General features: G+C 51.4%; 5 protein-coding genes across 5 annotated transcripts, besides 8 other annotated features; all 5 read left to right on the top strand.

Moving 5' to 3' along the window:
- Positions 1 to 5,435: part of a sequence feature (sequence corresponds to BAC RPCI93-30D13) that runs on past the window's edge.
- Positions 474 to 518: a microsatellite.
- On the top strand, positions 1,063 to 1,725 carry Tb927.7.7310 (hypothetical protein; the record flags this gene model as incomplete). The annotated part of the gene is made up of 1 exon (XM_841258.1): positions 1,063 to 1,725. One exon carries the CDS (start codon positions 1,063 to 1,065, stop codon positions 1,723 to 1,725), a length of 663 nt encoding a protein of 220 aa, XP_846351.1.
- Positions 1,180 to 1,214: a sequence feature (AT_rich).
- Positions 1,782 to 4,832, top strand: Tb927.7.7300 (ATP-dependent DEAD/H RNA helicase, putative; the record flags this gene model as incomplete). Its single annotated transcript, XM_841257.1, has 1 exon — positions 1,782 to 4,832. One exon carries the CDS (start codon positions 1,782 to 1,784, stop codon positions 4,830 to 4,832), a length of 3,051 nt encoding a protein of 1,016 aa, XP_846350.1.
- Tb927.7.7290 (hypothetical protein, conserved) lies at positions 5,383 to 8,430 on the top strand (the record flags this gene model as incomplete). The annotated part of the gene is made up of 1 exon (XM_841256.1): positions 5,383 to 8,430. The coding sequence occupies one exon, from the start codon at positions 5,383 to 5,385 to the stop codon at positions 8,428 to 8,430; it is 3,048 nt and encodes a 1,015-aa protein (XP_846349.1).
- Positions 5,436 to 14,422: part of a sequence feature (sequence corresponds to BAC RPCI93-21H15) that runs on past the window's edge.
- Positions 5,934 to 5,960: a microsatellite.
- On the top strand, positions 9,145 to 10,986 carry Tb927.7.7280 (RNA binding protein, putative; the record flags this gene model as incomplete). The annotated part of the gene is made up of 1 exon (XM_841255.1): positions 9,145 to 10,986. The coding sequence occupies one exon, from the start codon at positions 9,145 to 9,147 to the stop codon at positions 10,984 to 10,986; it is 1,842 nt and encodes a 613-aa protein (XP_846348.1).
- Positions 11,162 to 11,183: a microsatellite.
- Positions 11,514 to 11,552: a microsatellite.
- Positions 11,606 to 13,972, top strand: Tb927.7.7270 (hypothetical protein, conserved; the record flags this gene model as incomplete). Its single annotated transcript, XM_841254.1, has 1 exon — positions 11,606 to 13,972. The coding sequence occupies one exon, from the start codon at positions 11,606 to 11,608 to the stop codon at positions 13,970 to 13,972; it is 2,367 nt and encodes a 788-aa protein (XP_846347.1).
- Positions 13,544 to 13,571: a microsatellite.

Below are 14,422 nucleotides of genomic sequence, written 5' to 3'. Positions count from 1 at the left end.
AAGATGTGAAAGAAGGGAAAAAAGGAAAATGGAGGGGGGAGAGACGCGGGTGCTTGAAGTATAAAAAAAAGAAATAACTTACATGGCGTCAAAGGGGGATGTGTTGGGAATTCAAACCGATATGATGAGAAGAATAAGAAAAGGAGCGGGTAACAAGAAGCAAAGAAAAAAACGGAGAGTTTATGGATGGTGGTGATGTTGTGGAAACTCGACCGTGACGGTCGGTTGCGGCATATTAAAAGTAGGCTGGGACCACTTTGAACTGTAAAGCTCCAGATTCTTATTTTTTCTTTCAGCGCTTTACGACACTTGGCGTGATCTTCCGTTACCCTAACACGTTTAGCCCCTCATCAACGGGTTTCTACCTTCTCTCTGAAAATTTGCTGCGTGTGCATGTGCATAAACTAGTGGCTGACAGCCTGGAAGCGGTCTTTCTACCCTATATCTTCCAACTTTGCTTACATTCTTCCGACATATGTATGTGTAGATGTATGCATTACATATATATATATATATATGCGATAGCCGCACATCTGCATTGTGGACCGTCTTCCTGCTTTATATTACGGGCGTGTCTATTGGGACTCTTTCCACATTGCTACCCTTCCCCTTCCCCTTCTTTGGTGTTGGTGTTGTGCTGTTTTTTGTTGTTGTAGTTTTTTTTTTGTATTTATGTCAATTTTAACCTTTTTCTCTTTGTTCTGCTGGTGCTCCTAAATGTCACTGGTCATGTGAAGATGTTGTCGTTTGTCTACCTTTTTCTTCACCCGTGACTGGTTTGTATATGGCTTGATTATGGCATGCGGGCGTTTAACTGTTATTATTTGTGTATTTGTTTCCCTCTTCTCTGGTTACAGCAGAGGGAACGAAAACGAAGCAGCCAAAATTGTGGAAGAGGTTGGGGAAGCAAAAAAAAAAATGTGATAAGCAAAGTGGGCAAACGATAATTGTTTTTCTTTTTTCGCAAAAGGGAATGGGCGGTGGCTAGCACAGAGGCGAGATCGTAAGAAGAGGAAGAGGAAGAGGGAAAATAAGTTGCTGCTGGCGCCTCCGACCGGCTCGATGCAAAAGGGCTTTTTGTTGTTGTTGTTGGTACGCTTTATTTCTCTCTTGCTTTCCTCGTGCTGTGGGAAGCGCAGCGAAAGAGGAAAAAAAATAAGGAATATTCAGCGTTTCTTGTTTTATATTATTATTATTTTTGATATTATTTATTACAAGGGAATGAAGAGGGTACATGATATACATATTATCAAGTGGGTAAGCAGACGGTCCGCCGTCACCTGCGCATGTTTAGCGGCTCTGCACTCCCACTTCGGTCAAAGGGTCGTGCAACTCCAGCCGTCACACGAGAAAAGGGCCGTTTGTTTGGTGGGAAATGACATCTTTTGTGTGTGTGTGTGTCTTCGGGTGGTTGTTTCCTTTTTTGATTTTTGTCTGCTTCCTAATGGCAGTTCCGTGAGCGGACTGGAAGGTACGCATTTTTTTTTTTCATTTCTTCTTTCAGTTCAGTTGTTCGTTAATTGCCCCTGTTTGTTGACATTCACTTCTTCTTCTTCCACCTACACTCCTCCTGCCTTACCTGAATGTCTTGACCACTTTCCACACTGCCATTGCAGTGGAACTGAACTGTGGCCCGCTAAACGTGTTTCACACATTTTCTCTTTCGGGATGTTTGTCTTGTTAGTGCGCTGTGATATGGTTGCTCTTTCTTTTTTTTTTTGTTAATCCCGTTATCAACCCTCCGCACAAGCCCAAGCACAAGAAAAAATAAAACAAGCGGCATGAACGCATGCAACAATAATACTGGCGGCGCCAGTCCTGCAGTCAGGTCGTACGACGGTCCAACAGGTGATGTAAATATAGCATTCCTTCACCTGGTGGAGAAGCAACTTCTTCCTGTCGCACTCGGATGCGGGGAGGGAAAACACTCACAAAATTCATTAATGCCTCCTTCAGTCATTGAGAACTCAGCCATTTACAGGGCAGTGGTTAACTACGCACGAGAAGAGGCTGCCCGTAAGAGCAACGATGGTGACGGGCCGCATCCTCACAATATTGGCCGCGAAGGAAGGAATAACGAGGGAAAAACATCTGCCGTGGCGGGGACAAATGCGACACCTGCCGTAAAGGTATCGACAACACTGCTGGAAACCGCAGGCGTACCGGCAGCAGCGGCGCGTAGGGGTGTAATTCCGCGTGACCCTCTTCTTCTTCGCAAACTTCGTCGACAGCAGCAATCCCAGCTGCAGTCAGGCACTGGAATGAGTGGTAAAACAATTACTTCCTCGGTGCCGACAGCCATTCACGGAGGTTATGGCGAGGAACGCCACTGCAGCAGCAGCAGCGGCAGCAACACCGTTAGTAAAGGGAGTACCGAAGAAAACATGTTCCGTCAAGAAGTACAAGTCGGTTTGCATTGGAGCAAACGACCACTAAAGGCGATGACATCTACTGGGTGGGACGTCTTCCGTCAACAGATAGGCATTCGCATAGAAGTTGTGGCTCGCCGCCGCCACGGTTCCTCCGTCACTGGCAATATCAACAACAGCGGTGGTGCTGGTGCTAGAAATTCTTTAGCCACCGCTTTCAGCGGTGAAGCATTACAACCCATACGCTGCTGGGAGGAAGCCCGTCTGCCTTTGGCACTTGGTACGGTGGTGGCTCGGCGATTCCTTCTGCCAACACCCATTCAGTCGCAGTGCGTCCCGGTAGCCCTGGCACCTTCTGGTGTCGATGTTGACGCATCCCCACCATTGGGAAGCGGACGGATCGATGTACTTGCTGTAGCTGAGACGGGAAGCGGGAAAACAGCTGCTTACCTCATTCCATTGCTCGCGACAATTGTGTCTCCCCCGTCGCGGCTCAAAGGTGACCGCAGCGGGAAGACAGGTGACGACGGTGGTAACAGCAGCGCTTTTAGGAAATGTGACGAGGATCGATTTGCATCCCAGGGTCCGCTGGCGCTCGTGGTGGTTCCCACGCGTGAGTTGGCTGATCAAATAACGCGAGAGGCACAACAGTTGGTGAGCGGAATTCCAGACAACGAAATGAAGTCGCTGCTGCAGCACGAGCGCCCCGTTGTCGTGCCTTCCACTGAAGGGAAGCGGAGCAACGACCCACCATATAATGCACTGGATGAAATACGTGTTGTGAAGATTGTTGGGGGCGAGCGGGCAGATGCACAGTACGAGGAACTACTAGCCGGGGCTCATGTTGTGATCGGAACTGTGGGACAGCTCGAGGCATTGCTACTGCAGCGTCTATTGGCACTTGGAAGTGTAGGCATCGTTGTGATGGATGAGGCGGATCGCATGCTCATTGAACAGCAGCAACAACAGAGTCTTATTGCTGTGTTAGAGCGTTGTCCGCGGCCGCGGCAAACTCTCATGTTCACCGCAACACTTGGTAGTGTGTGCGAGGGGATTGCAAATAAGTATTTTTCACTCGATGGATACGTCGTGGTGCGTGTGCCGCACAGCTGCTCCACCATCGTGCAAGCGTTTGAAGTGGTGCCGAGTGACCCGGATACGTCGTCGACGGTGGAGTTCCATGACAAAGAGGGAAATAAGGAAGTGAAAGGAGATGATGGAAGAAAAGCTCCGGCAACGGAAGGTAAGAAAAATGGGAAAGGGGGACCACAGGTAAGTGAGAGGCGTAGGAACCCATTGGTACACCCTGTAAAGTTTTCCCGTCTTGTTAATTACTTGGTGTACGCCACGCCACCCATTGTGGTGTTTGCCAATGAGAAACGGACGTGCGATGCCCTAGGTAACGAGTTGAGTGCTGAGGCTTCACGGCTCATGAATTTGGCGGACACCTTCCCACTGGAAACCCTCGTTGGTGAGACACCGAAAGCACTTCAGGCACACAAGACTCAGCGGTTGCCTCGGCATGGCCAGTCCTCATCGCCTTTTGACAATCTGCGCTCCGTGGCAATCGTCCACTCAGAGCAGTCGCAGGTGCAGCGGCAGCGTCTCGTCGACGCTTTTCGAAGCGGGGGGCGGCGGGTATTGATCACAACCGACTTGTTAGCCCGCGGTCTGGACGTGCCAAACGTCATGTTGGTGATAAATTACGATATGCCCTCCGTAGTTCAAGCTTTGAGCAGTGATAATGCCAGTCGAAGTGACGGTGAAGAGGGGGCGGTACAGAGGTATATCCATCGTGTGGGGCGTACAGGTCGCGCAGGTGCAAGTGGCGTGGCGGTGTCCCTTGTAGCGCTTCCGTCAGCACTTGTTCAGAGGGCACAGCAACACCTTTCCCGTAAAGGCGATAAAAGTGGCTTCAGTATCGGTGGGGACGGGACGAATAAGCAACGCAGCGGTGGTGGTAACGATTTTGTGCTGGGAAATGCGTCACCAGTGACTGACACATGGTCCTCTGAAAAATCCCGGGCGCAGAAACGGGACCGGTGTGAGCTGACAGGATCGAGAGCGGACGCGGACACCGAAGATCTGTTCCCGGAATTGCAACAAGACGATGGAGAATATAACGACAGTGATGAAGATGGCAATGTTGATGGCGGGGGTGACCAGGGCCGACCGTATGGACGCAATGGGAGGGCAAAAGGTGAGGAATCGCTGACACGGCAGCGCACGGAGGGAAAGCAAGCTACGAACCACGCGCGGAGTCTGTTTCAATCTGATGAGGCGGTGTTACAGCCGCTCTGGGCTTTTCTCGTAAGCTGTGCTGAGGCAAACTGCACAACACCCGCGATCGGCTCCGACATCATCCAACAGCAAAAGTGCCGTCAGATTCAGATTCCTTCCGTGCTCGCAGCCCTCATGCAGGCGTGTGCTCAGCGCTCCCCGCATGGCACCATCACAACTTAACGTATTACCGTTTTCCCTCTTCCAGCTGGTCTTTGTCTAAAAGGAGAGGGAAAGCGGGGTGCGCCCGTCTGTGCGGGTGCGGGTGCGGAACTCTTTTCGGGCAATATGCCGCAGAAGGTACCATATTTTAGTACTTTGATGGTGGGTGTACTTACGCTCCGCGCTTCCGAAACCTGATGCGTACCGCCTCCCTCTGACCATTCTTATCAAAAGGAAGAAAAGTAATGGAGAAGAAGGATGCGTATATAGGGGTGTCATGTGGTTTTTGCACTATGAGCGTGGCGCACACAGTTGACTTTTTTTGCTCGCCCCCTCGTTGCATATATTTCCATCATTGCATTTTCTTTTATTTGCTCCTATGGTTTTTCTCACTCCACCCTTCATGCCTTCAATCGCTTTGCGTCACTAACTTAGTAGGAAGGGGGAAAACCGGGGGACGTCCGGCTACGTGTACTACCCTACGAGCATAAGAAGAAACTCAGAGGAGCACCGATTAAAACGGGGGAGGGGGTACAGTTAAAGAAGGTTGGTTGTCGTTCTGTCTTTTCAGATGGAGCAATATCAATCCCAATCCCATCCACAACAGCAAAGCCAGCAGGTGTGGAATTCGCTTGATGACCGCGTGGAGTTTTTGCTCCGGCGCGTAGCAAAACTCACAGAGCAGCGCCAGCACATTGCACAGGATATCGCACGCAGTGTTATAGCCGATGGCGGAAGCCTCTCATCCAGTATCGAGGAAATCAAAGCTGTCTCGTATGGTCTGCTTCCGCAGTTTGCCGATCGCGGGGCTGGGCTCGCACGACACATCGCTATAAGTGCCTCTTTGGCGGAGTCAAGTTCCAGACGGGTAAAGCAGTTAGACTTCCTTCTTAGCCGCGTGCGGGCCGCGCGAATGGTTGCGGACTCCCTGCAGGAGATGAGACGGTCGGTTATAGCGGTGCAAACCATGATCGATCGCGATGAATTGGAGAGTGCTGTGCAGTTGATACGTAAGTACGAAGAGGCAAGCGGAAAATTGGGTGGCCGCAGTGTGTCAGCTCGCATTCTGCTACGTGAAGAGGAGGGAGAGGATGAACACGGTGAGGAAGTGGTGAGCGGCGTGGAGGAGGAGGAGGAGGAAGAGGAAGAAGTGCAGCCGGCGGTGAAATTATCATCCGATGAACAAATGGAAGAAAGAAAAGAGACAGTGTCGGCAGTAACCGTTGGGGAAACGCTTCAAACGCAGGGAATAGGTGATGAGGGCGGTGTCCTCGCCTCCACCTCATCGACTGCTGGAGGCCACGAAACAGCGGCTGAACCGCGGGTAAAGGCAGCTGCAAAAATGAGGAGGAAGGGTACTTGGAAAAAGGGCTCCAGTGGTTGCGATGAATACGGTGGAAGAGCCGCACACAATGATAACGACGTCACCGCTAATCGCGGGGAGGTTGACGATGAGGTGGATCGCATTATCGTAAATGCCCGGCAGACGGTTCGCGAAAAACTCATGAAGAGGTTCTACTCAGCAAAGGTTGTCAACGACAAGCAGACAATAATGGACACTGTGCGGCTGCTTACGCTTCTCGGGTTTCGCGACGAGTGTTGTTGCATGTACTGCTCGTGGATGTGCGAACATACCATTGTCGCACTTAATAAGATGGTTGAGCGTGAACTGCGAAAGATCGATGACCCAAATGAAGCGGGCATGAGCCATTTAGCGTTGGTCTCTGCGGGGCTTGACTTGGTGGTAGCAACCTTCGAAAATGAGGAGGAGTTTGTTCTCGAAACGTTTGGGGATGCTGGACTTCTCTTGCTTCTGACGGAGCTACACAGCCGGTCAACAAGTCAATGTGTGCCTGTGCTAAAAGACTTCCTGAAGAAGCGACAGGAGGTACTGCAGGCGGTAGACTGTACGAATAACTCTCCGTCACCTCGTGGGGAAAGTAATGATAACAGTGGCAGGAGTGCTGTCACCTCACCGCGTCAACCCCGTGCCCTTCAAAGTCGCGGTACAACACTGGATCCGCGTCGTACAGATCAAATATTGGAGGAGATGTCCCATCTCGTATCTTGCTACCATCTTTACTGGACCTTTGCTCAGTCCAAGCAGCAGGAGTGTACTCAGCGGGTGCGAGAGAAGGAGGGAGGAGCACGAGAACAAAACGATGGTATGAATCAGTCGGCAGACTCCCTGTGGTCCTCGCGGGATAACCCTCTCATGACTGCTGTGCAAGAGATACTTGCCATTTTTGTTCCCCTTCAGACGCATTACTTTGAAGCCGCGTTCCACCAAGTACTGCAGATACAGTTAGACGCCATTAATGCCAGCAGCCACGAACACCCAATGCCTTCAACTACGGCTGCCGTAACTGCAGGCAATAACAGCACGAAGCAACAGGTGGGGTACGGATCCACAACCTCAAACAAGGCAGCAGCAACTTTGATGACCGGATTGGCTGCGGCCATATATAATTCCACAACATCGGGAAGCAGTGCCAACACCGGTGGCAATGATGCCAGTGGTATGGTTGGTGCCCTTGTGAACAGTAGCGTAAGTGGTGCTGGGAACAACTCAGGGATTGCCGTGATCGATGAAGACTTTCTTAGTTCCACCAGTAGTCAACAGTTGGCGCCGATCACACTTCCAGACGATGTCTTCTACTTTCTCCGTATATCCTTGCATCGGGCGGTGAACACAAAGTCCACGCAAATTATTTCGGCGGTTTTCATTGCCTGCGGAGAACTTGTCCAGTCCCAACTAATCCCCACTCTGAACAGGTATACTGCACTGCCCCACACCACACAGCTCCAAAAACTTCAAACAGTGCACCAACAGCGGGCACAGCAGCAGCAAGGACACAACTACCTGTATACTGTCCCAACTCGCATTCTGCGCTGGACAGCGGCAACACAGTGTACGATCACATATATACGTCGCTTTGCAGACGAGTTGCGGCAGCTTTCGCGCTCGCAATTCAGTGGAAAGGATGTGCTACGCTTCTCGGAACAAGCTGATGATATGGACGGCACTGCCCGTGAGTTATCCACAGGAATACAACAAAAGCTAGAGGACTATGCGGAACGGTGTTATCAGGCGCACCTCGCGCGGCATATCGAACCATTTGCCACACTCTCTTACGAAATGACAGAGGATGTGTTTTATCAATATGAACTAAGCGACCCATGGGTGCAAGCGTTCATCGCCGCAGCAGATGCTGCTTTAGCACACTTTGATACCTATCTTGACCCACGCTCCTTCGACTTGCTGCTACTGGCCCTTGTCAAGCGTGTCGTATCGGTGGCGCGTTCGTTGCTTCTCCGCAAGTCCATCAGCGCCTATGGCGCACTTCAGGTGGACCGTGAGGTGCGGACATTCCGCACCTTCTTTACTGGTCGAGCGCATGAGGAACAGCTGCGGGAGCCTTTCATTCAATTGATGGACATGACAGCGCTGCTACTTTTGGATCACCCACGCGAGGCGGAGCAGAAACAGGACCAGAAGGCGTTTCAAGGCGGGGGGTTCATATACGGTGGCAACGAGCTTACGCCGGATGAGAAACGCCGTGTTCTTCGCTGCCGCGTGGAGTTCAAGCAGGAGGATATTGACCGCCTTCGATTGTAGGGGTGCTTGCCACTCCTGTGGTTACTTCAGTGCATTTCGGGTGAAGGGGGGGAGGTGCTTTTTTTTTTCTTGAGCCTTGGTGGAATCCAATGACAAAAGGCACAATGCTTATCAGATTTTGCATTACCGAAGGCGCGGGGGCGCCTTTGTTGTCAATGCTCTTAGTGCTGCTGTTGGTTTCGTTCTGATTCGTCAGCCGCCGTTGGCATCCGCATTTGCCGTTCCGATCGCATGGGTGAAACGGATTGAGTGTTCCCGTGTTTGCGTTTGAATATCTGTTAACACATATGTGACCACGTGTCTGTGGCTGTCCCAGCACGGTAGCTTCGCTTCGTAACACGCTACTGATGCCGTCACTTCGTTAGGTCACTGCTGTTTCTTTCTTCCTGTTGATTTACCCTTCTTTTCCGGTTGTGAACACGAACTACGGGAATGCTTGCACCTGTGAATCTATCGAAACGATAAGTGCTCACTGCAGATAGGGTTGTAAGTTTAACCGCTCCATAAAACTCTATTGCAAACTTAACGAGCCAGTTAAGGGAACCAACTAGACCAGTCCTAGTTGTTCACTCCACCGCGGTTCGAAGATCCTGGGAGGCGTTGCGCTCTGCAAACACCGCGGCGCAAGGAAATTATCAAGCCAATTACAGGCACACACGTATTTGGCTACCTTTACAGTGGGACAAACATTATAGCAGTTTCCCTCATCAGCCCATGCCAAACAGTGATCACAGCTACAGCTACGGCTACGGCTACAGTGGTAGCAGGGGTGGGAGCAACAGTGCCGGCGCTAAGCGGGAGCGCTCGACTAGTCCGAAGGGCAGCCACAATCGGCATTATCATCACGGCAGTTACCACCGCTATCGTGACTCCGATAGCGGCCGTTCATATCACAGTGGCCGAAGTGGTGACGAGCCGCAATACGTCATCGCAGCCTCCGCACCGTGTCTGCAGGTACCGTCCGACCTTCCCGTCGATGTCGCAGCCTTCATCGATCTTGTTGCATTTTACATCGTGCAAGGCGGTCCAACGGCGGAGGAGGAAATTATGCGACGGGAGGCGAACAACCATCACTTTGCCTTTCTGCGTGGCACGTGGAAGGATCCACAGCAGTTGTACTACCGCTGGCGACTGTACTCGTTGTTACAAGGCGATACGTTGTTAAAATGGCGAACGGAGCCGTTTCAGATTGAGCGGGGGAAAGATGCCTACGCATGGATCCCACCGCCGCCGATATCGAGTGGGCCAGAGTGCCTCCTTGGTGCCTGCACCGGAGGGCCTCGTGAAACGAAAGGTAAGCCCACAGACGGTAGTGGACGGAGTTCGAACGCCTCTGCAGTCGGCGCGGCGCGTCCGCAGCCGTCGGCCTTGTGGCTCTCGCGGATGTGCGTATCCGAGGGCACCTACTTTGTAGCGCTGGGGAAAGAGGAAGTGGAGAAGTGGGAGAAACTGCTCTCAATGGACCACATTGTGGAAGAACTGGGAGGAGTGGCGACTACTTCTACTACTACGACTACGGCTCCCCCTTCGTCATCATCGACTGCTGGATCCTCTGCCACCTGTTGTGGGATGACACTGGAGGAACGTATAGGTAAGTTAGCTGCGTCGTTGCTGAATGGTGAACGCATAGCGGAGCGCATGGTATTCGCAGTTGAGCACCAAAAGGCCGCACTGCACTTGATGAGCTTTATCCTTGATGAAGTCGTACGGCTAGCCTACGCATCTGCCGACGCAGCAAGGGGGAACGGCAATACCAACACCACGGTCGCTGCGAGGACAGGGAGTTGCAGTAGCGGTGGAAATTCATGTAGAAACCCTGCTTTTCTCGCTGCCGCCCGCTGCTGCATGTGCTTGTCATACCTTTTTACGCTGAATGATATTGGAAGGAACGGTGGGGCACACCCGCTGTTAGATGAAGATGTGGCCAATATGGTGGCATCACACGGTGGTCATCAAGGCGGGGGCGCAAATAAGCCAGCGGGCAGTGGGAATAATAGTAGGGGAACGAGTGCGGACCCTTCACTTGTGCCTCCCGCTTCCGTACTTGCAAACACTTCGGCACGTGGACCGCTGCCATTAATGCCATTACCCAACACAGCGGTTATAACGCCTACAGCCGCCAGCCATAGTGTGCGTGCACTTAACCGTGCTGTAGAGAAAATCATGCCCACACTTATTGAAGCCACGTTGCTTGTGGCGCTCAACACGGTTCGGCAATATGGATCACTGCAGGTGGTTAAAGCATTGGACGCTGACAAAAATGAAGAGAAACCCCCCGGAGTGGAGGGGACGGAAGGAATTCTACCGATGGGTACTGACCATACCGCACACCTGCATGTGCAGGCCCGGATATCGACCACAGCCGTTTCCGCTGATGTTATGGACTTGAGGAAAGAGGATCGAGACGCCGTCTGCATGATTGGTCTGTTGCTTTTGTCGTGGTTGAAGCAGCTGTGCTCCTCGTGGTCCGATGGTGATGTGATCGGCAGCCGCTGTTGGAGTACGCTGGCGTCGAAATATAATTTTCTGGTGTCGCAGACGATTGAAACAACGTAGTTTCCGTGCTAATTTATTCATTTTCTTTGGGGGGGGGGGAGTGGCGGCGCTTTTTAAAAAAACAATGAGGTGCTTGTATACATGTGCTTTTCTGGGATCTTCTTCACGTTGACATGTGGCATGGAGCTGTCGTTTGCCTTCAACACCCCTGTTGCGCCTATACCGGCATTGGATTGGGAGAGGGAGAGGGAGAGGGAACTCAACGCGTTTTTCCGATATACGTGTACGGACTTGACGTGAGGTTGGCATGTAGAGATGAAGAGATGGGAAAGTCGAGTTTGCGTATCAGACTAGGGGGACGATCTCGTCAAGTGGAAGAGGAAGGAAACACTAAAGCATGGCAGCGCAAGCGGCAATCCGGCCGGATATTGCGGGTTTTTTTTTTCTCCTAACAATAAAAGAAAATATTGTTATCTGATTGCTTTCTCCCTTTCACTCACCCAGGACAGCTGCATTTTACCGTCTCTCTACTCTTATAGCCCCTAAATAGATTAGAAGTGACGCTCACAGGCGCATAAGCGCAAACGTATACACACACACATATATATATATATATATATATATATCACTTATTTAGGCAACAGTGTTGATATAAGTACATAGATACGTACCATACCGAATGCATGTCGGTGCGGAACCCCCTTTGATCCCTCTGACGTCGCCCTCTCTCTTCGTTTCATCGATCCCGCATTCCAGCGAGCATTCGCCGACGTTGGGAAGCGACGGTTCCGAAAATCGATGTTCGGATGTTGATTTGAAGCATTTGAGTCTTCGTGTACGTTCGGTGTTGCAGGCTGGGAAACCACCCTGGCGCTGCCCTCCTGTAAACGGGTTATTGTCCGGTGCGGAAGTTAATCGCTCGCCACCGCCTTCCGCACCTCCTCTCGTTCGCCGTGTGGTTCACCGCCGCGATGATTCACGTGAATGTGACACGAGTGTCACTGGTTGCCATATGAACACCGATGGGGAGAATAACATTGGGGACGGTAATGTCGACAGCACCAACATGGTAGTGTGCAGTGATGAAACCCCTAGTGTCATAGAGAACAACAAGGGGCTGGTAAAAAATCACGATAGCGGTACCAACAGAGAGACTAACAGTGATGGCAGCGGCAATTTACATGTCACGGCGGGCAATGACAACAACGACGTTGCAATTTGCTTGGACAACGATGTTAGCTACATCAGCGGAAGCCCATACGGAACGATGGACGGTTGGCCTGCCAGTTGTGGCAGCCCTTCTGATGTTGGAAATCGCGAGAGGAATGCATTAAAGCGGCGTTTCGCCTTGGGAGAGGTGCTCGCCCCATCGCCGCTTCGGTCGTCCACTACTGCTGAAGTGGAGTCTGGTTATTATAACAGTCATCGCCAGCAGCGCCGCCTGATGGAACAGCAACAGCAGCGTCATCACTCGCAAAAGCGACGGCATAGAGAACGAGTGCACTCTGCCGACAAACAGAGTGGGCGAGAACGTGGAAAGGAGAAACAAGCACTGAATGACGCATTAAAGGTGCTCTACAACGCTGCTGCAGAAAAGATGGCTTCGGCCAGGCGTGCCACTAGCGCAAAGCACAGGTCCACTTCAGGGAATCATAGAAAAAAACTTACAGCCTCCGAGTCCTGCGCCGCCGTGCCTCGGCACCATGAGGTGAAGGATACCACGAAAAGTTATGAAACGCGCGATCCAGTGCGCCGTTCAAGGAAGCCCAGGGCTGATTTGGATGTCGCAACCATAGAAGCAGCAACGCGAAACAGAGAGCGCACCCGAACGTCCTCCTCCCGGCGCGGAACACTGAATGATGAGATATGCAACTTTATCAAGACGTACAGAGTGCATGTTCCCTCTCCTGCACTGACGTGGGTAGAGGTAGCGGCGCCGATGGTGGATGTAAGCGAGGATGAGGGAATAACATCCCCATCCAAGGTTCCTTCTGTTTCAACGGACTCATTGGATGTGGCAGTGGAAACGACGACCTTTACCATCACCGGAAAAAGTAATAAGCCAAAGGTGGTCGCGGGTGAAGGCACAACCAGTGGGGAGAACGGCGTTGACCGTGCTGACGCGGGAAAGAAAGAAGTAGTGAATGAATCCAAGACTAGCAGTGATCAAATTAACTCAGTATCGCTCCAAGTGGCAGTACCGAGTGCAAATCTCGGTCATTACACTGTGCGTTACATTAAAATGCAGGTGGAGAAGCAGCTGGGAGTGAGCGCTGCGCAGCAAGTTTTATATCTTGGTAGTGTGATGCTGCGCGATGATGTGCCACTTTCCTTCCTACATCCGTCGATGCCCATTTACATGGATCACGACGAAAGTAACACGCAGAAGGTAACCGAGGAGGAAGCAGAAGAGAACAGCGGCAACCCAAGTGGTGGATCTGCTTCGCTTGAAGGACATGGTAAGGAGCAAACACAGTCACAAGAAATTGAGCCGCCGCAGCAAGAGTTGCCTTTACCGGAAGCACTTCAGCAGCTGGAGCAGTTACAAGTACTACAGCAACAACAGGTACTAGAGAATTTGAAGGGATTGCAACTTTTTCAACAGAAACCCGAGGTGCAACAACAACAACAGCAACAGCAACAACGGTCTGTTTCGCAAAGTCCAACGCCACTCTCACGGCTGGGTACTCTTACGGGCTCTCCAATGCGCCCGAGACGCCCAGCGCCTTCACCCTTCACTGCTGCACCGGCGGCGGAAAGTCAGCGTAGCGTAAGTGAATCCGGAGCCCTGCGGGTGGTGGGAAGCATAAGCGCCCAAACCCCACTTAACGCTACTCAAACCTCATTGCGCAGCACCGGAAAGACGCCACCGGCCACGCCATTAATTGCTGTGGCCGCTTCTGACAAGCATGAAGGAAGTGACCCACAAACCCAACCTCTAGAGGAGCTGTGCGACAGCGGGGAGATGTTAGAAGATGTCATCTCGAGTACGATTGAGCAAATGAAAATGCTTGAGAGTATCCAACGAAGCTTCCTGAAGTCTTAATGGGCCTTGCAACTGCCGCGGGTTTGTATGTCTCAAGTGTTATTTGGCCGTTCATGGGAAATATTTCTCCGAACTTGTGATCCTTTTTTTTTCTTTTCTTTTTTTTCGCCACGAAAAACACATAGATGTGGTACATTGTCAAGCGAAAAATGAACGTGGTTGAGGGGTGAGGGTGTGAGACCCTGCACAAAAATACCTAAAACTTGTTATAGGGTAGGAAGCATGTGAGATTTCTTCTACGTCTGCATTTAGTTGAAATTGGTGTTGTTCTCTGTGGACATCCGCACCACCCGCTAGTTTTTCTTTCCTGCGTTTGGTGCGATTAGAATAAATGCTGCGCGGATACTTCTACTCTTTCAGGCGAGATGTCACTGTCGTTGTTGTTGTTTTTGCTTAACCCTATTCCTATCATGGCCCATCATTTTGTCGTCGTCGTCGTCTATTTTTCGC

The sequence above is a fragment of the Trypanosoma brucei genome, chromosome 7 (assembly GCF_000002445.2).
Source record: "Trypanosoma brucei brucei TREU927 chromosome 7, complete sequence".
Classification (NCBI taxonomy): domain Eukaryota; phylum Euglenozoa; class Kinetoplastea; order Trypanosomatida; family Trypanosomatidae; genus Trypanosoma; species Trypanosoma brucei.
Note: the sequence above shows the minus strand (reverse complement) of the source record. Positions and strands in the feature narration are given on the sequence as shown.